The 21,606-nt window shown below is 47.4% G+C and overlaps 1 protein-coding gene across 2 annotated transcripts in view; it reads right to left on the reverse strand.

Moving 5' to 3' along the window:
• The window catches only part of LOC115085325 (ras-related protein Rab-10-like), a 93,630-nt gene extending 81,685 nt beyond the window's left edge, over positions 1-11,945 (reverse strand). Inside the window, exon 1 of one of the 2 annotated variants that reach the window (XM_029591201.1) lies at positions 11,189-11,945. In XM_029591201.1, the coding sequence (XP_029447061.1) occupies positions 11,189-11,318 (130 nt within the window). In that variant the 5' untranslated portion in view covers positions 11,319-11,945. The remainder of the gene's footprint in view (positions 1-11,188) is intronic. The other variant, XM_029591200.1, reaches the window with a different exon arrangement.
• Between the last annotated feature and the right edge of the window lie 9,661 nt (positions 11,946-21,606).

The following is a 21,606-nucleotide window of genomic DNA, read 5'->3' on the forward strand; positions in this document are numbered from 1 at the left end:
AAGGGCTGAATAACATAGTCTGGGTAAACAAATAAGTATGGGTGTAGCTTGCTTATAGTGGCGGTTACTAATCAAGCTTGATATTTCACTTGGATGCAGCTCCATCACTGCTCTCTGCATTAATGGTGGGGGTGAAAGAGAAATAGAACCAAAGGTTACTAGGAGCCAAGAGAAACAGATAAGTATGAGAAAAAATAGAAGTGTGAAGCTTGCTGGGCAGACTGGATGGGCCGATTGGTCTTCTTCTGCCGTCACTTCTATGTTTCTATGGAATCACTGTTAAAACAGAGGGTATTGCAGTTTCTAGAATCCAGTGGATTACAAGACCCAAGGCACCATTTTACAGAAGAAGGTCTTCTCAGATGAATTTAATCAATTTCTTTGACTGGGTGATTAGATTTTTGGATCGAGGGAGATATAGTGTACTTGGATTTCAGTAAGGCCTTTCATATGGTCTGCATAGATGGCATATAAATAAATTGTGCATTCTGAAAAATTTGACATGCTAAAATAGCTGCTGAAGACAGAGCTGGTAAAGGAATGAAATGAGCCATTTTGGAAAAGTGATCCACAGTGACCCAGAAAACAGGACAGCCATCGGAGGTAGGGAAGTCCATGATAAACCGGTGTTTATGTGCGTCCAAGGCTTGTTAGGAACTAGCAAGGATTGGAGGAGATGCAAAAATGCTGATGTGATGATTTGTTGCGGGCACAGTTAGAGCAGGAATCCGTCCGAAACTGGATAGCGTTGTGACCTACTGTTCAAGGCACCTGGAGGAGATGCAGGAGCGAACAGGTTCCTCAAGTTCTCTATGGAAATGGATTAGAAAGTTTGTCAAATTATTCACTAACAAGTTGTCCCATTCCCATAATGGAGACGCCCAGGCCAGTGGTTGCTCAGCAAGAAGAAAGATATTGTAGGATATCCTAGCCCAGTCCATCAGGAAGCTCACTGATTGTAGCTCAAAGATTATTTGGCATTGGTTCAAAAATCCTTAATACATCTTAGGGTTCCCATCATATTGTGGTGGAGCAGACAGACCTATAGCAGAGGCCACAAGTGAGGGTGGTTGCTCTGAGACTAGCGGTGCAGTAATTGCTGACTGGATCACTGTCCTCTTGGTCTGCAAGGAATCCAGGTGGTTGCACAGTGTTTGTACCAATCCTGTGAGCTGCTAGACCTGCAATGCAAATCCTTGCAGGTGCTTGAGTGCCAATAACTTGGTGGCACTCATGGCCTTCGCAATCTGTCACACCAGTTAAGGAGTGAGCTATTGGACCGCTGTTAAGTTGGTACAGCCTATTTTGTGATTACACAAAATAAGCCTTAACAGGCGGCAGCTGAATCACCATGGCCGAGGTATTCCACCTAGCGAACCACCTCCCCACCTTGGGTTGAACCCACAGGTTCTGGCGGCCAGCAGTATTTACAGGCCAAGCTGAGGTCAAGGCAGAGTCACTGAGAGCAGATGCAAAGGGGAACAACACTGGGAAGACAAGAGAGAAAGGAACAAGGACCAAATAAACAGACACAAAGGCACACTAGGAGAGAAACAGAAACTGGAAACAGACTGAAACAGGCAGGGAGACACAAAGAAACACTGGCAACTAGTATTGCTGAAGACGAGCAGGAGACCTGTTGTGAAGGCACTGAATGGTAGTTCTGAGCTTCTTTTAGAGGACGTGATGTTATCAGGGCATGTTCCAAACATCAAGGCCTATTAAGAAATGCTCAGGAATTGCAGAAACTTCAGCCATGGTCCTGGGATGCTGCATGATGCCGGAGTCACTTCAGACTAGAGGTGAGGGGCGTAATAGTAGTCATGCACTGGAGGTGGGCCTCTTTTAACAGAAAAGAGGCTCTGGAATGAGGGGCCATGGAAGGAGGGTGAAAGAAAGTAGACTCAGAAGTAATCAAAGAGAGTGATGGATGCATGGAACAGCCTCCTTGAGGAGGTGAAGACAAGGATAGTATTTGAATTTAAGAAAACATAGGACAAGCACAGGGAATCTCTGAAGAAGTGGTAGGGTCATAGAGGTGAGAAGTTGGTGTGGATGGGCAGACTTGATAAGTCATATAGTCGTTCTGTGGTCATCTTTCTCTAACTCCCAACTCCATAAAGTTTTTTTCCATCTCTTCCTGTGCCCACAGCATCCTTCCATCTATTCCTCCATTACTACAGTCTACTTCATTTCCTCTTGCCCTTTGATTTCTCATTCTCTCCCCCCCCCTTTACCCCGAGTTCTTCTCCATCTCCACTTTCTTCCTCAGATTCCTCTCAGTTATCTCACTTGCAGCTTCCTCTCCATGTCTCCCTTTTCTCCTTCAGATTCCTTCTCAGTTTCTTGGGCACATTCTTATGGACAAAGTAGCAGCTGGCAAATAGGGTGCTGAACCAATGCATGTGTGTTCCCTGATGCGTCGGCTGCTCTTTCCTTGTGAAACATGTTTCCTTGGTAATCAGGAAGCACAGGATGAGTGGAAATATGTGCTTACAGTCTTCTCACACTGCTTGGCTTCAGTCACTGACATCGATTTCACTGCTAAAGAGGAGGGGAAGTGGAGGAAGATTGGTTTTTAAATATGGTAATGTTCGGTATGACTTTTTTTAATTTTTTTTTTTTTAAAAGCAACATGTTCTGTATTCTTGAGATTTGGCACGCTATAGTGTGAGCCATGGAATCCTTTGTAGAAAAAGAGAAGAGGCAGAGTGGTCCTGGGGATTCTCTCCTTATGGTCTATAAAAGGAGAAGAGGCAGAGATCTTCTCCCTGTGACCCAGAGACACTGCATAGGCTGGGGGATCCACTCCTGGTCCTGGCTCCACCTCTACAGCTTGCCTCAGTTTGACCACATCTGTCTCTTTCCTCATGATAAATCAGCAAAAGATGTGAAAACTTAAAGGGGGTGTGTGTGTGGGGGGGGGGGGGGCCAGTGAAGATGAAATGGAGGACAAGAGAGGAACCTGGGAGGAAGTGTGGATAAAAGGAGGAAGTAGTGGGGAAGACACAAACCAAAGAGGAAGCCAGACAAAATTCAGTTTATCATGGGTTTCTACTTGTAATATATTTCATCACCTAGTATAACACTGTGTAAAACCTCTTAGAGAAAGTCTCGGGCTAAATAATGTTTCTAAAATCACACTTGATTATCTGGATAATATTACACTGGTGCTTATCATCACTTTACAGTTCACAGAACCATTGAATTAGGTCAGGATGATGATAAGTTAAAAGCCAAATTTCTTAAAAGGGATGTACCCTCCCATTTTTACTAAATTCATTGGCCTAGTCACACATTTTCAAACATTGACAAACACTGCACACGTCATATGTCAGAGGCTTATATTATTGATTTAAAACCCTTAACTACATAGTTTAGTTGAAAGTAGATAGACCAATGTCAAATTTAACTCACTTTAAATTATTCTAATTAGGTAATTGTAGCGATTCATAGGACAGGAGAAATGGTATCTTTGTAAAGCCATTCAACCATAGGCATAAGATTAAATACACGTACAACCAGGACCCATTAGGAACTGTCAGTTAAGCAGTGTATTGGCTCCACCCGGTGGGCATGGACATACACAGGACAACAAGATATTATGAAAAGGTAGCAGAATGCTCAAAAGGAACAGTAGCTCAAAGTATGTTTGACCTGAGTGACCCTGCTCTGTGTCTATAAGTTAAATATATGGAGTCTCCCAAAGGTTTGATAACTGATGGTTATATTGAATGGTATAAGTGGTGAAACTGAATATTTATTACCATGACAGACACATGAGCACAGGATCTCAATTTTACTTCAGGTGTAAAATGTTTTAAAACATGTAATACACAAAGTTTATAGTAGATATAGTTATGATGAAACAGAGGCAGGCAATTTTCAAAGAGATTTATATGGGTAAAAAGCATTTTATACACAATCAGTGTCTGAGAATCACCCTCCTTCAATGCAGCTACGTCTGTGTGTTATTCCACAATACAGACTTTTAGTCACTCTATGAAAAGACATTTCTAGGTGTGTGAATCGTTTTTTGATGATTTAAAAAAAATCGTCAGATAATTTTTAAATCATCAAAAATCATTAGAGTGCGCGATACAATACAAATTCCCCCGATTTATCGTCAAAAATCGTTAAATCGGGCACGGGAATTATTTGGGGGGAGGACGGGAAAACCGGCACACCAAAACAACCCCTAAACTCACCCCGACCCTTTAAAATCAATCCCTTACCCTCCTGAACCCCCCCAAAATGTTAAATTACCTGGTGGTCCAGTGGGGGGGGGGGGTGTCCCGGTGCGATCTCCTGTTCTTGGGCCATCGGCGCCATTTTGGCTGACACTAATATAAATGGCGCCAATGGCCCAATAAAAAAAAACCCACCCGACCCTTTAAAACCAATCCCTTACCCTCCCCCACCCTCCCGAACCCCCCCCCCCCCAAAATGTTAAATTACCTGGTGGTCCAGTGGGGAGGGTCCCGGTGCGATCTCCAGCTCTCGGGCTATCGGTGCCATTTTGGTTGCTACTAATATAAATGGTGCCGATGGCCCGATAAAAAAAAACCCCACCCGACCCTTTAAACTGACCCCCTTAGCCTCCCCCACCCTCCAGACCCCCCCCCCCAAACCTTTTAAAATTACCTGGTGGTCCGGGGGGGGGGGGGGGGCGATCTCCCGCTCTCGGGCCATCGGCTGCCACTCATAAAGATGGCGCCGATGGCCCTTTGCCCTTACCATGTGACAGGATATCCGTGCCATTGGCCAGCCCCTGTCACATGGTAAGAGCACTGGATGGCGCCGGCCATCCAGTGCTCCTACCATGTGACAGGGACCGGCCAATGGCACGGATACCCTGTCACATGGTAAGGGCAAAGGGCCATCAGCGCCATTTTTTTTTAGCGCAGCTGATGGCCTGGGAACGGGAGATCGCTCCCCGCGGCCCCCCTGGACCACCAGGTATGTGTAAAAAGTTTTTTTTTGGGGGGGGGGTCGGGAGAGTGGGGGAGGCTAAGGGGGTAATTTTAAAGGGTCGGGTGGGTTTTTTGTTTTTTTTTTTTAATTGGCGCAGGCCTCACTAAAAAAAATTAGTGATGTGAATTGGGATCGGTTCCGATCCCAATTCACATCTCTAACGATCAGATTTCACCCCTCCCCCCCCCCCCCAGCCGAACCCGATTGCTAAAACGATCGGGCACACGATTCACATTCCTAAAAATTATACATATATACATATAGTTGGCATTTTCACATGTGCTTTTCCAGTAAAAACCCTCCTGCACAAAAAGTAGGTACAAGTGATGTGTGTTTTGTACTTGTGGCAAGTTTCAAAACCAAAGTAGGAGCATGCTTTCACTCCGAAAATGGGTGCAAAGCCCACAGGAAAAATTATGGGCAGACTTTGATCCAATGCGGACAGTTTGAAAATTGCTCCCTATTGAAGGCGGCAAAAAAAAGCAAAATTACAATTTATGATTACAGTCAAACTCTGAATTGTACTGGCAACTGTAAAATTTACTTTGACTTTCCCAAAAGAAAACACCACCCAACTGCCAGTATCTGGATTATAAACAAAATTTAAAACCATGAATCAGAATAGCTTTTCCCAGCTCTATATAAAATAAATTGGGTAATCTATTAAGAAAATAACACAAGGCACCTATGTACCAAAACTCGCCTAGAATTGTTTTTGCCTGAACTTGATAAGATTTTTATCCTGCCCACTAAAAATGTTATCACCCTTCTACATTTTTCGCCTTATCAATAAAATACAAATCAAAATGCATTAATGTAAGAGTGATTTTCATTTATCTCCACAACATACTCTACTTTCACCATGAAAGAACAATTACAGAAATATTCCAAAAACTAAAGTAATTAAGAATAAAACAAGAAGTCTTCATACCCCTTGACTCAATACTTGATGGAAACCCCTTTTGTAGCAAAAGCAGACATAAGTCATTTAGGTTAAATGTCTAGTAACCATGCATAGTGGGATGGTGCAGTTTTTGGCAATATTTTCTTGACAGAAGAGCTCAAGCGCTTTCAAATTGATTGGGGATTGTCTGTGTATTGCAGTCTTGAAGTCTTGCCAAAGATTTTCTATTGGATTCAGGTCTGAGCTTTGACTGTGCCACTTTGAGGGCTTTCATTTTCTTCTTGCTGAGTCACTCCATTGTTGCTTTTGTTTTCTACTTAGGATCATTGTCCTGCTGAAAGGTGAATCTTCTCCCCATCACTCACAACCCTCATGCCCCCTACAATCTCCTTATACATACACAATAACTCCCTCCCTCACAGCTCATTCCATCTCCCCACTCCCTCTCTTACTCCCTTCCCCGGTTTGAGGCCTGAACACATCAGCATTATGATGTGGAGATACAGGACAGTAAAATTGATCTTTTCTGACAATTATTTTTCTTCGACTCCTGCTAGATCAGTCCACTATACTTAGGTTTATCCCATTCCTCAGCTGCCAGAGACAAACAAGTTCGGGCCGATCCGCGGTGGGGGCCCTGCTACCGGGCCTCCTCCTCTTCTCGCACGCTGCAACAACGCTGCTCCTCTTCTGCACGCGGCTGATGCTCCTCCTCCTTTCTGCCCGTGCGGCTCTGGCAACATTTTCTTCCGGGGCCGCGTGGGCAGGAAGAAGGAGGAGCACCTGCACCTTTAGACGTGCCCTTTTTCTTCGGGCCGTGGTGACGCGAGGTCCACCACGGCTCTACCAATCTTCCTGCTGTGTGTCTGCGGCACACAGCACAGCGATATTTCACTGCTCAGCTGCCAGTGGGATGAGGTCCACCGGCGGCCGCATTGGCTCCCACTTGCCGGTGTGTCACGTGCATCGGGCTTGCGCAACACACCGGCACACCTCAGGCGACACACTAAAGTGTCGCGACACACACTTTGGAAAGCTCTGTTCTAGAAACTTTGACAAAAGTTTTCCATGCCGGGCTCCATCAGATGATGTCCACCATGTGGACTTCCATCCTGTTTGTCCTAGGAGAATAAGGAGGCAGAAAAGGGGCAGGGAATGGGCATTCTGAGGTGGGACCAAGACATACGCATGTAAACCCCGAATTTTGCAAGGCTGACCATGACAACGCGTGCCACGTTATGCAGGTAACTTTACTACTTGTCCTGATGAGGGGCAAGTTGGGGGGGGGGGGAAGAGAGCCTCTTTTAAAAGGCCCATCTAACACTCTATACACATCCCACTGTAAGGGGGGGGGCACTTTCAACTCAGGGTGGGTTTTGGGGGTGCCTAGGGTGTAAGGGTCTGAAGACCATTGTAAAACTGCCTCCCCCCTTACAATGGGATATATAGTGTGTGTAACATTGGCCCTTTAAAAGAGTCTCTCTATCTCCCCAGCCAGTCACTTGTGAGTACATACATAAGGCTCCAAAACATACGCATGGAAGGGATATTTTAAATGGTACACACGTACTTGCAGGTACAATATAACATTTAGCATATTTTTGCTTCTGTGCCCAATATGAATGTTTATGGGTGCACGTGCACCTTTTAAAATGTACTTGTTAACATGTTTCAAAGATACACCAGTCCGAACCATGCACTTCTGAGCGAGTGCTGGCTTTCTCCCATCATCTGCTTTAAAAGCTGCGCTATCTCCTTTTTAGTGGTTAGGGTCAGCAGCCTGGCTCCACTCTGGTTAAGGTGGAGCCCATCCTTTCAGAAAAGCCCCCTACCCCCCTTTCCCCAAAATGAAACCCATTTCCTAACAAGTCTAAAACCCTCTTTCCTGCACCATTGTCTCATCCTTCCATTGCGGCTCTGGAACTCTTCTTGCCTCTGGGGTCCTGCACATGGAACGTGAAGCATTTCTGAGAATGCTACCCTGGAGGTTCTGGATTTTAGCTTTCTACCTAAAACCCTAAATTTGGCTTCCAAAAAGTCCCTCCTGCATTTTCCTATGTCATTGGTACCCACAGCTCCTCCCCAGCACTATCTACAGTCCTATCTGTGTGATGCATGAGGTCCGCCACCTTCGCATCAGGCAGGAAAGTTACCAAGTGATCCCAATGTCCACCAGCCACCCAGCTGTCAACCTTCCTAATAAGTGAATCACCAACTATAACAGCCGTCCTAACCTTTCCCTCCTGGGCATGTGCCCCAGGAGATCTATCCTCGCTGCAAGAGTATATTGCATCACCTTGAGGGCAGGTCCTAGCTATAGGATTGCATCCTGCCTCATCAAGCTGATGCTTTCTTTCCAGGTGACCTCTCTCCTCCATGGCAGCACAAAGGCTACCAGATTGGAGGTGAGACTTCTCTACTATGTCCCTGAAGGTCTCTCCTATATACCTCTGTCCCCTTTTGCTCTTTCAGGTCTGAGCACTGGATGTGACTCGCTGAGTGTTGAGCGCAGCAGCAGTGGAGGAGTCTGACAGGCACATGCAGCAACCAGAGCGGCCGATGCAATACAGTGTGCTCAGCCGAGCGCACTGTTAACCTGCAGTCGGTCGGGGGTAGAATAGGCGCTAATCAATCCCATAATGCAATAAGGGGATTAGCGCATATTCAACGCGGAGTGAATCTAATAGCCTCATTCACATGCATTTGCATGTGATGAACGCTATTAGGCATTCACTCCCGATACAAAAAAAAAAAAAATGCGTCTCGGACGCACATTTAGCTGTGCGCATCAAAACAAAGTACAGAAAAGCAGAAAAAACCTTTTCTGTACTGCCTCCTACTAAATATCGTTGTGATATTAAGTAGGATGAAAAATAAAAAACATAAGTAAAAAAAAAAAATTGACACTGACCCATCACAAAAACCGAAGCAGCGTTTATCAGCGTCAGTTTTCCTTACCGACGGACAGCCAAGAAAACGAACAGAGATAACCACGGCGTCGATTTTCGTGGCTGTCCACCGGTAATGAAAAACCAACACTGATAAACTCGGCATCTGCTTTCGTGACTGACGTATGGCGGTTATGAAAACCAATTGGGTTTGCGTTAGCAAGGATGCACTAGGGTTGCACAAGAGACTAGCGCCTCCTTGCTAATGCAACCCCCCCCTAATTTTAATATTGCATGACATCTCCCTTGGGGGGCGCCTGGAGCGCATTAAGAGAGCGGACGCTGACTGTTCAGCGCCCGCTTTCTAAGCAACTTTATTGCATCCGGTTGTCCATGCCATAAAGACTTTTTCCTTCTCCTGTGATTGTATATAAAGGGAGCTGGTCCACTACAAAGTTGTTCATTTGTGTCTCCTTGCCTTCTTTCCCTTAGTTTTAAAATTTGAAAGTGAGACTGGTGGGGCTTTCAGTCCTTCCCCTAGCTCTTTGGGCTGTACGAGTCATATTTATGCCAGCACTGCCTGCTCAGTTAGAGACTGGTGTGCCACACAAGAATTTTGTTAATGTAGGTGGTGCCTTGTGCTTGAAAAGGTTAGGAAACACTGGTCTGTACATAGTAATTTCATACCTTTTACCCAATTATAATTCTGTATTTATACCGCAATCAAAACAGTTGACCTAAGAAACATACACTCTGTCTATGCAGTTTGTAATAAATACAATCAGAAGGAACCTGTGGAATTTCATTTAGACCTTAGCTATCATATACAGTATTTCTCTTCTTTATAAGTCCCTAAGGTGGTCAATTTTGTACTTAAAATGGGCAAAGTCCTTCTGCTATTTAAATCTTTAAGATGACGTTTATGGATCCAAAATAGTGGGAGGTAGCTGCTATTTTAGTGCTACTATGATCAGTATTTTTCCTTTTCTTTTTCCCTATTTGATTCACTTCACAATGGTGAAGCCTCATATTTTCCCTTTGAATCTGTGCTTACCCTAGAGTCTGGTCCCATGACTCAGCTAGTATCCCATTTGGATGACATCAGGTCAGGTCTAACAGGAAGGAGAGACACTGGAATTCTGGCCATTGCAGAATCAATGCCACAGATAGTGGCTGTGTCAAAGGTGGCTAGAAATGGAAGTTGAGGTGCAGAGGTTTCCTCAATGCCAGAGTCTACGGGAAGGGCTAGAGCCTCTCGCCTGGGAGCCCTACAGGAAAGGCAGCGAGTGCATCTGATGCAGGCACAAGATTTTGGGATCCTACTGGGTAACTTGTGACCTGGCTTGGCCACTGTCAAGAGACAAGATACTGGGCTTGATGGACCGTTTGGTCTGACCCATTAAGGCAATTTTTATGAGCTATATATTCTCTTTAACCGGAGAATGTATTTCTTGCAAATTGGAAATTCTTAAGTTGCAAGATGCTGAAATGTATTAACTTCCCAAGAATAAAAACAATTTCACCATTGGATGTGTCTAAAAAATGTTTGATATATTACATATTGACAGTATCTTCCACCAATTTACAGGGTGTTCTATCACCTAACATCTAAGGAAAAGAGTATGGAAGAAGCCTATGTGTGGTCTTCTCAGCTATCCAATGATAACAGAGATGACTGTATTATAAGAGAACTTTGAAGATGTTCTTTTCCTGTAACGTTAATAGTACATTTTGTTCTAGAACCTGACCAGGACTGCATCTTTAAATTATTCTTTAGAAAACCGTGAAGTTCTTTTCTTCAACTTGAAAATAAAGGTTTTCCCTGATGTAGTTCAAATCACTCAGAGGAAAATAAAATCATTTCTTCAGTTAAGGCCTAACGTGTTACAACTTGGGGCTTCATACTTATCAAATTGTCCTCGCAAGGTGTTAGCTTTTGGGGGGTTTTTTTTTATGAACAGTTGCAGATAGCATTTTTTTTTTTTTTTTTTTTTTAAGAAGAACCCCACTGCTCCCTCCATCTTTAGATCCTTTCTATTCTGTCTGATCTTACTAAACAGCACTATGATTACGGTTTCATTCTGCATCTTTTTTTTCTTACGTGCCTCATTCGTTTTTCTCTCTTATCCTTTATGACTTGGAACCCTCCTATAATTGTGGACTGGCTAATTTGAATTTTAAAATAAGTATGTTCTAGTTTATTTGTTTTTCTGGTGCACCTAGTACTAATTGCTATACTTGATTAATGCTTTCTGAATTCAATATGTCCGTATAAGTTTTGTTTAGTGAAAAGTTCAAAACTTCAATAAATATAAAACGGTTTAAAAACAAAACATAACATAACTTATAGGAAGGCGTCTGACTTGTATGGAAGTGGGTGTAGTAGCGATGCTTTCTTGTCCCGAGAATCATTGATACTCACCTATGGTAGAGATCAAAGAAGGGTCAGAATCCCCCGTATATCTCCTCAAGATAGAAGTCTTCCCAACCCACGAATCTCCTGCCATTACCAGCTTCACCGATAAACATTTTAGAGGTTGGCTGTGGGCCATGGTTATATGCAGGGGCTGGGGCCAGGAAGACGCCCAGAAGTCCTAGTTCCTCCTCACATCTGCCTTTGTTAATCGCATTCTTGCCACCAACCCTCCCCCCCCCCAAAAAAAAAGACGACCTTTGTGTAAAAACGGATTTAAAGCCAGCTAGCGGCTTGTTCGCGAAGTGGAGCCTTAGCTAGGGGCTTGTACGCGGAGTGGAACCGTGGAGACAAACTTTCCTTCATCGCCGCAAAACGTTTTCCAAATGGCCCAGTAGAGAAAGCGAAAGTTTCCGCAGAGCTCCTCCCTGCCGGACCCCTCCGCTTATTTGGCGCGAGCAGACCACCAGCAGGGCACCAGGCGCATTCCTGAAGAGAACGGTGCTGCTGTCGAAGAATTCGGGTCCAACAGTCACCGTGAACCAGCCGGGGTCTGGGCACTGTCACCAGGTTCCTATACTGAAGCCGTGAGACGCCGTGCGCCTGCGCTGTTACCTAGCGCCCGCCCCCCCCCCCCCCCGGGTCTGCAACCCAGCGAGCTTTTGGAGGCGATGGCTCGGTAGACTTTAGCTGCTTTCCTCCGTGAATGAATGATACGAGGTAATAATGAAAGCGGGAGGGGTAGAGCAGTCATCACAGACGCAGCCAGTGCTACCGCTGGGCTCAGCCATTGTTACCCAATAGGCGTCGTTGACGTTCTGGAATGTGGCGCGTGTGGATCGGGATAGAAAAGGGGGGGGGGGGGGGGGGGGGAGGGAGATAACGCGCCAGGTTCTTCAGTGCAAAGCAAACACAGAGCAAGCATATTTGGCACCCCAGGCGAGCCTTCGATCATTCACCTTCCGTGCCCTCTCAGACTTAACTACTGGGTGCAGTGGCTCAAACATAGCACTCCCTTCTTTGATGGCATTGGCTGTGGTACAGCCCTGCCAGACATCACACTGGCAGGAATTTGCTGACCCCGAAATGATAGTACACTAGGCAACCGCCTAGTTTCCATATTTGGAAACACTGGCCCTGATGCCAAGTGGGGGGACAATTACACAGAAGAGGTCAGGACTGACTGTTTCAGTATACGCGGGTTTGCCTGAAAAACTTCCTGAACACAATGTATATATATTGTAACAAAATTATGTTAAAAACCAGCCTGAGCTAAATGTATTCAGTGGTTCATTAAAAAAAGGCTGAAGGAAAACCAAAGGACTACCAGTATGGTTTAATAGGTGAAATAAGCAATTAAGGCCAAAAGGGCATCTTTCAAAAAATTGGCAAAGCAGACCCAAATGAGGAACCTAGGGAAGAGCTTAAGCAGTGGCAAGTTAGATGCAAAAAAGTAGTTAAGCAGGCTAAGATAGAATTTGGAAAGAAGCTTGCCAAAGAGAGAAAAACAAGTAATACAATCATTTTCAAGTACATATGAAGTAAAAAGCCTGTGATGAGTCAGCTGGATTGCTATGACCAAGGGTAAAAGGAGTGGTCAGGGAGGACAAGGAAATAGCTGAAAAACTAAATTAATTCTTTGCCTCTGTGTTTACTGAAGAGGATGCCAGGGTCATATGCACATCAGAAACATTTTTTGATGGTGATGACTGAGTGATTAGATGGAAATACTGTGTAACTGGAGGTCATAATAACACAGACTGACAAACTAAAGAATAACAAATCATTGCAACTAGGTGATATTCACCCTGGAGTTTTACGGAACTCAAAAATGAAATTGTTGCGCCGGAGGTGGACTCTTGGGCCCAGGTGGAGTTGACGCTACCCATAGGAGGGATCCTATGGGACCCCACCGTCGGCAGGCGGCGTGGGCTGAAGGACGGAGGCCAACTGGCACTTCACCAATACCAGCCCTCGTTCCTCGCAGGTTGAGTATTTGGGTACCAGGGCCGGCTGGGCTTAGGTGGGCCTCCGTATGTCGTCATTGATGGAAAGGCGGAGAGGCAGCAACAGTAGAATGGAGAAGTCTGTACTGGACGAGGCGGAGTCCCAGAGACCTGAGCACCAATAGAACCAAAGTCAGACAAGGGGCGCCAAGCAAGAACAGACCGAAGCCTGAATAAGCCAAGTCCAAGACGTAGACTGAAGAGGCGTCGTAGAGCAAGCTGGAGTCAGGGCTGGCAGCAATCAAGGAATGGTGGCAAGGCAAAGCTGAGGTCCGAGCTTGGAGAGAGTCAATAGTGCAGTCAGGCAATACAGAGGTCCAGGCTTGGAGAGAGTCAATGGTGTAGTCAGGCAATGCAGAGGTCCAGGCTTGGAGAGAGTCAATGGCGTAGTCAGGCAATGCAGAGGTCCGGGCTTGGAGAGAGTCAATGGCGTAGTCAGGCAATGCAGAGGTCCGGGCTTGGAGAGAGTCAATGGCGTAGTCAGGCAATGCAGAGGTCCGGGCTTGGAGAGAGTAAATGGAATAGTCAGGCAATGCAGAGGTCCAGGCTTGGAGAGAGTCAATGGAGTAGTCAGGCAATGCAGAAGTCCGGGCTTGGAGAGAGTCAATGGCATAGTCAGGCAATGCAGAGGTCCGGGCTTGGAGAGAGTAAATGGAATAGTCAGGCAATGCAGAGGTCCAGGCTTGGAGAGAGTCAATACTGTAGTCGGGCAATGCAGAGGTCCGGGCTTGGAGAGAGTAAATGGAATAGTCAGGCAATGCAGAGGTCCAGGCTTGGAGAGAGTCAATAGTGTAGTCAGGCAATGCAGAGGTCCAGACTTGGAGAGAGTCAATGGCGTAGTCAGGCAATGCATAAGTCTGGGCTTGGAGAGAGTCAATGGTGTAGTCAGGCGATGCAGAGATCCGGGCTTAGAGAGAGTCAATGGCATAGTCAGGTGATGCAGAGGTCCGGGCTTGGAGAGAGTCAATAGCGTAATCAGGCGATGCAGAGGTCGTGTCCGAGTAGGCAATCCGATAAAGGGCTAGGAGTCAGGAACTTGCAGGGATCAGGAACCAGGAATGCAGGAGAATCACCAGGAGACAACGAGTACATGACCAGCATGGAGATCTGTTGCAAAGGCGATCATTGGAAGCTGAGCCCGGCCTTAAATACCAGGGCTTCGGCAACGTCAACATTCGGGGCTGTGGCCAAATTCCCGCCGCGGGCCCTTCCTAAGAAACAATGATGCGCGCGCCTAGGGAGGGGTGTGGCACTGAATAGCGGCACCTCTCCGCGGGCCACGCAGAGAGGCCCAATGCAGAACACGGGACTGTAGCTGAAACTGAAGCAACGGGGTCGGCCCGAGGATGGAGCTGGCGGCCCACTGCCACCAGGGATGAGGAACTACTAGGCACTGGATTCGTCAGAGAGAGGTGAGGGGGCCGAGCCATGGGTCTGCCACGGCTGGCACATGCAATAGTAGCCCCCTTTATGCCCCCCCTTGGAGGTCTGGGTTTGCCCGGATGGGCATGATGACATTAAAGGAGGAGGTTTTTATCCAGGATGTTACGAGCTGGTTCCCACAAATTTTCCTCTGGGCCGTAACTGTCCCAGGAAAGGAGGTATTCCCACCGGTGGCCCCCACGGCGAACATCAAGGACTTCATGGACCTTGTAGGTAGTGTCAGATTCCGCAGCCAGCGGAGATGGTTCAGGAACGTTTCGTGACGGCCATGTCAGTGAATAGTCAGGATATGCTCTGCTCCTATCCTACCTTTTCATAAGACCCTCCAGCCTTTATAGATGGAGTTTATTTTTTAGAATTGAGGGTTCCCCAATAGAGTTATTTAAAGAAATGAACCAGACTGGATGTATGAAAATAACAATCTCTCTTTTTTCAGATAAATGTTATAATCTTTTAAGACGTAATTATTTTATGAAGCGTTATATTTTTCAAATCTTATCTTAATCAAACAGTACAGAGCTATAAGAATAATAATGATAACTATAGTTACTGAAATTATAGCAATTAGATAAATATCTACTAAAGACATTTTCCTAGTAAAATAAATTCTTTCTAGTACATGATTAGCTAATACTAGCTAAGGTCAATTATACTTGCTAGGGTTCTCTTATGCAGAAAAAATCAAATGCTTACCAATCTCATGAAGCAATTAGCCCTTTAAATTCTCTCTTGTGCGTTCAGTCAAAGTTTATCTTGCTCAGCTACCGCTCCTCTCCTCCTATTGTTCTTAACAGGGGTTTAAATAGACAGAACAGCCAGTATGGTGGGGCTCAGATTTTGAAGCCCCACAAGGACAAAGATAAGGAAGTTGGAAGGCATCCCAAATGAGGAAAGTTAACTTTTTTGCCCCCCTCCCCCACCCTGCAAGGGTAGCCAGGTGGGGGCTCACATTTTCTAACTCCTCAAGAACAAAGATAAGAAGTAAAGTTTCCTACACTTTTTTTAAGCCTCCAAGACACAGGTGTCTGAAGAAAGGCATCTCAAAAGAGTCCCTCATCTAATTAAAAGTACAAAAAATCAGTTCTAATGCTTCAATACTAACTTAGTATAACTGACTACACTGTACATACATGATTATAAAGAAACACATATTCTAACACATTTTCTGACACGTTTTCTGACATCCCCCATGGTGTCAAAGCGCTAAGAAGCTTGGGGAAGAAGTGGCTACATAATAAGCTGTGTGTGCTGAACCAGGTCAGCTCATAGCATAACATGGATACAGATTGTAATACAAACAATTTTTTTAGAAATGGTTACATTACCAGATTGATACAGAGAGGTGTGAGCTTACAAATCTGAGGTAGTCACTGATAATAAACAGGCCTGAGGAGTTTCTCCGTATTTCCTTATGGGAAGTACGAGAACATTTGTACCCAAGGAATGTAAAATTAAAATAAAATAGCATATGCTGTTCATCTACTCATTTAAGGATGAGGGTTTATAACAATAACAGTCTCTATCGATCAGAGGTCTGATGATGAATACATCACTGATTCCATCATGTGTAGGGATCTGTGGGCAACATTCGCCAATTCTATTTACCAATTGTTCGAGCAGAAGAGCTGAAGTGGCAGAGGTGCATGATGGGTGTTAGTGTTTGAGGTAGTTGTGGGTGGATCCTTGGGCCAGTAGCAGATGACCATGCTCCCGGGGGAAGATCCAGAGAAGGACCACCGGTCAGGCTCAGAATATAGAGACAGACACACACTAGTTCTTTTATTAAACAGTATATTGAACCACTGGAGGTGGCAGTAGTGAGCTGAAGTGCCCAGCTGGGCTGTAGTCCATCCGATACTGGAACAGCGATCCTGGATAGCTGAGCTGTAGAGAAACTGAATATAGTGAGAAGGCAGGGTATGCAGAGTTCAGGAGCAGAACCTTGATGGTAACACTCACACAATAGTTCCTTGGAAGCAGCCCAGGAGCTGGAAAGAAGTAGGCCCTCGAGGAGCGAGAACCTGGTTCCAGGGAACGCTCTGAGAGAGAGAGAAGGTAACTCACTGATGTTGTAGGCAGCGATGACTTCCTGGCAGAAGTGGTATTCAGTAGCAAATCTGGGAACGAAGGCCCTCGAGGAGTGAGTACCGGTTCCAGACTGAGATCTGAAAAGCAAAAGAGAAAGCGAGGCCCCCAAGGAGTGGGTACCCCTGGTAAGTCCGTGGAGGCAGAGTAGCTTAGGTAGCATAACCCTTGCTAACTCGATTAGTTAGCGATTTCAGAGACCTTAAATATCTGGTGCAGATAATGTCATCTCAGGGGAAAGCCCCTGAGATTCGCGCCACTGCTGGTACTTCAGTTGGGGCTGCGCCGAGTGTGTGCCCTTAGGCTCTGGGGAAATGTGGCGGTTTGCAGCGTCTAGCCAATCCGGGGATGCCAGAGGAGGACGGCAAGAGGACGCTGCGGCAGCCAAACTTCCAACAGGCAAAGAGGGTGTCGTCAAAGTGGTAAGGTGGGCGTAGTGGAGACGTCGGGCAGTGACAGTCGCAACAGTACCCCCCTTCAAAGGGCGATTTCCTCTGCGGGTACCAGGCTTGGGTTTTGAAGGATGCGTGAGGTGGAACTGATGAAGCATCTCTTTGTCCAGAATATTGGTCTGAGGCTCCCAAGAGTTTTCTTCGGGACCGAAACCTTTCCACTTCAGAAGGTATTCAAAAATATTGCCTCTTTTATGAACATCCAGGACCTCTTCGACTTTGTATTCTAAGTCGTCTTCTGCATTGATGACAGGTGGATTTTGAGGTTTGGAAGAAATTTCACTGAGTATGAGTGGTTTCAGAAGTGAAACATGGAAAGCGTTATGAATATCAGCAGCATTGGAATGAGCTGCTGGGACGTCACTGAGCTTCAGTGGAAGTGGCGGTGTTGGGGAACGTCCATAGCCCATTTCAAATGATGATACAATAGTGGATCTTTCAGCTTGATGAGGGGACCTTAAGTTTTCCACTAGACATCTGAGAATGAAGTTGCCTTCTGCCCCTGAGTCCACCGGGGCAGGAGTCTGAACCGTGACCGGGCCATAAGTCAAAGAGACTGGAAGAGATAGCGGAGGAGAGGACGCGGTATGGCCTAAGAACAGTCCTCCTGCAGGACTTAGGCCCATCCGTTTTCCGGACTAAAGGAGCATGTAGAGACATTATGGCCGGGCTGACCACAGTACATACAAAGGCCGCACTTCTTCCGAAGTCTTCTTTCTTTGGAAGTCAAATGTCCATGACCAAGTTGCATCGGTTCATCTTTATCAGCAGCAAGAATTACTGGAACCATCCGAGGTGCGGATATAGCACTAGCCTGTTTCAACCCAGGTAACACCTTAGGCCGGAGTTCCTTCACTTTGTCCCGGAGCCGGTGATCAATCCGAGTGGCCAAAGCTACTAATTCGTCCAGCAAGTCAGGTGTTTCGCGAGCAGCCAGCTCGTCCTTTAAACGGGTATCCAGGCCTCTGCAAAAGAGTGTCTTGAGACATTTGGGGTCCCAGCAAAGTTCTGCCGCAAGAGTTTTGAACTCGATGGCAAATTCAGCCAATGATCTGCTGCCTTGCTTCAATTCCACCAAAGCAGAACCGGCTACAGCAGTTCGAGCAGGGTCATTGAAGATGGATTTAAACAAGTCCATAAATCCTTCTATATCCTGGAAAATGGGGTCCTTGTGCTCCCACAAGGTAGATGCCCAAGACAAGGCCCTACCATCCAGGTATGAAATAATGTAGGTGGTCTTGGAAAAAGCCAAAGGAAATAAAGATGGCTGTAAGGCAAAGTGCATGTAGCCCTAGTTTAAGAAGCCCCGGGCCTTCTGAATTTCACCGGAAAAGCGGATAGGAGCCGCCAGTGGTACAGCAGTTTTTAAAGTTACCTCCTGTAACTGACCTTCTTGGTTGGAAGCTGTACCTTGAAACTTCTGTGTGTGTAGCTGATGAAACGCTGAAGTAAGTTTCTCCAAGGCGTCTTGCTGCTCCACAATGCGCAGGGCCAGGCCCGGTATGGCCTGCAAGGCATTACGTTGTGCCGGATCCATGGAGTTAACAATCTGTTAGTGTTTGAGGTAGTTGTGGGTGAATCCTTGGGCCGATAGCAGATGACCACGCCCCCGGGGGAAGATCCCGAGAGGGACCACCGGTCAGGCTCAGAGTATGGAGACAGACACACACTAGTTCTTTTATTAAACAGTATATTGAACCACTGGAGGTGGCAGTAGTGAGCTGAAGTGCCCAGCTGGGCTGTAGTCCCTCTGATACTGGAACAGCGATCCTGGATAGCTGAGCTGCAGAGAAACTGAATATAGTGAGTAGGCAGGGTATGCAGAGTTCAGGAACAGAACCTTGACGGTAACACTCACACAATAGTTCCTTAGAAACAGCACAGGAGCTGGAAAGAAGTAGGCCCTCGAGGAGCGAGTACCTGGTTCCAGGGAACGCTCTGAGAGAGAGAAAAGGTAACTCACTGATGTTGTAGGCAGCGATGACTTCCTGGCAGAAGTGGTATTCAGTAGCAAGTCCAGGAACGAAGGCCCTCGAGGAACAAGTACCGGTTCCAGACTGCGATCTGAAAAGCAAAAGAGAAAGCGAGGCCCCCGAGGAGCGGGTACCCCTGATATGTCCATGGAGACAGAGTAGCTTAGGTAGCGTAACCCTTGCTAACTCGAATAGTTAGCAATTTCAGAGACCTTAAATATCTGGTGCGGATGACGTCACCTCAGAGGGACGCCCCTGAGGTTCGTACCACTGCTGGTACTTCAGTCGGGGCCGCAACACACGCGCACCCTTAGGCTCCAGGGAAACATGGCAGTGTGCAGCGTCTAACCGATCCGGGGACGCCGGAGGAGGACAGCAAAAGGACGTCGCAGCAGCCAAACTTCTAACAGGCAAAGAGGGAGTCGCCAAAGCGGTAAGGTGGGCGTGGTGGAGACGTCGGGCAGCGACGGTCGCAACAATGGGTAAGACACATACCAGCCCTTTCGATGGTGGGCAGATATTGCCAGTCCTCAGTCAACTGGATCATGACTTGGTTGCTGTGGTCGATGGGGTAACTAGATAATTGCTCTCGAATGAGATGAGTTCATGCAGCCAGGCCTCAAATTCACTTCCTTCATCCCTTGGAGAGACAGCGGGAGTGGGGTGTGGTGGACCCAGTATTTCCGACCCGTCATACATTGCGAGAGACCGTGGTCTAGATGCCGAAATCCAAGTCGAGTTTGTTGCCGGGCTGGGGGCTCTGGAGATTCCACCGGATATGTTATGGTTCTGGCCGCGAGCGCCGTGACCAGACCCTTACCTCTGTGTTCCTGGACCTGTTCCCGCTTCTGTTGGCTTAGTTCGCGGCCTGTTCGGCGGCGTCCCTGCGAGGGCCGTGCTGCCAGGAAGCCTCCCTTGGATGCCCTGCCTCTAGGCGCGCGCGCGCGCCCCTTGGGCGCTTTTCTAGGCCGTTTCCCGCCAGTGGTGACTCCACCTAGTTCCTGACGTCAGACGCCGCGGCCTTGATAAGCCGGCCGTGGACACTCAGTCTTGGCCTTGCAACGGGCTACCAACCGGTTCCCTGTTGCTCCGTGCCCCGGAGTGAGCTGCCTTTGGAACTCGCTTCGTTCCTGCTTGCCTGCTACAGTACCTGCTTGGTTCCAGTACCCGAGTCTTGCCACAGTTCCTGCCTGGTTCCAGTCCCCAAGTCTTGCCACAGTTCCTGCCTGGTTCTAGTATCCGAGTCTTGCTACAGTTCCTGTCTACTGTTCTAGTCTGGTTCCAGTTCTCAGTCCTGCTCATCAACCTGCCCGCTCCAGTCTCAAGATCAACTTGCCTAAGTCCCAGCGGCTGGGCTCCTACGGGCTCCCCCCGGGGGGGGGGGGGGCTTTGGCTTCCTGTCTTTGTTTCCTGTTTGTGTGCTCCTGGTTCCCGTGTTCAGTTCCCTCGTTTCCCAGCTCTCGTTCTGTCACTTTTTTGCCCTTCGTTCTTTCGCTTTCCGCTCTCTTGCTCTTTGCTCTTTCGCTCCTTGAGTTCCCTTGCTCACTGCTCCCCTGCTCGCTGTTCCCTTGCTCGCTGTTTCCTTGCTCGCTGCTTCCTTGCTCTCTGCTCCCTTGCTCACTGCTCCCTTACTCTCTGTTCCCTTGCTCACTGCTTCCTTGCTTTCTGCTTCCTTGCTCGCTGCTTCCTTGCTCCCTGCTCCCTCACTCTCCATTCCAGTGCTCCCTCTTTTGTGTTTTTTGTGTTGTCGGTCACGCAGTCGCCGTTCGCTCGGTCGCTGCTCGCGCGGTCGCCGTTCGCCCGGTCGCTGCTCGCGTGGTCGCCGTTCACTCGGTCGCTGCTTGTGCGGTCACCGTTCGCCCGGTTGCTGCTCGCGCGGTCTCTGCTCGCTTGGTCCCGTGTTCCCTTGGTCTCGTCTGCTCTCAGTCTTGTGCTCTCGGTCTCTCGTCGTGTCTTCATGTTTTTTTGTGGTTTACTGCTGGTTTTCTCTGTTCATGCTGTCCCCAGTTTTACCAGCTTCCACTTTTTGGACCCTCGATTACCTCCATTCGCTATGGACTGTTACCCCTCTCCTCGGAATTGTTGACTGGACGTTTGAGGAGGGGAGCTTTGAGGAAGAGGTACTGTTATGGTTCTGGCTGCGAGCGCCGCGACCAGACCCTTACCTCCGTGTTCCTGGACCTGTTCCCGCTTCTGTTGGCCTAGTTTGCGGCCTGTTCGGCAGCGTCCCTGCGAGGGCCGCGCCACCAGGAAGCCTCCCTTGGATGCCCTGCCTCTAGGCGCGCGCATGCGCGCGCCCCTTGGGCACTTTTCTAGGCCGTTTCCCGCCAGTGGTGACTCCGCCCAGTTCCTGACGTCAGACGCCGCGGCCTTGATAAGCCGGCCACGGACACGCAGTCTTGGCCTTGCAACGGGCTACCAACCGGTTCCCTGTTGCTCCATGCCCCAGAGTGAGCTGCCTTTGGAAC

This window comes from Rhinatrema bivittatum, chromosome 2 (assembly GCF_901001135.1).
Source record: "Rhinatrema bivittatum chromosome 2, aRhiBiv1.1, whole genome shotgun sequence".
In the NCBI taxonomy this organism is placed as follows: domain Eukaryota; kingdom Metazoa; phylum Chordata; class Amphibia; order Gymnophiona; family Rhinatrematidae; genus Rhinatrema; species Rhinatrema bivittatum.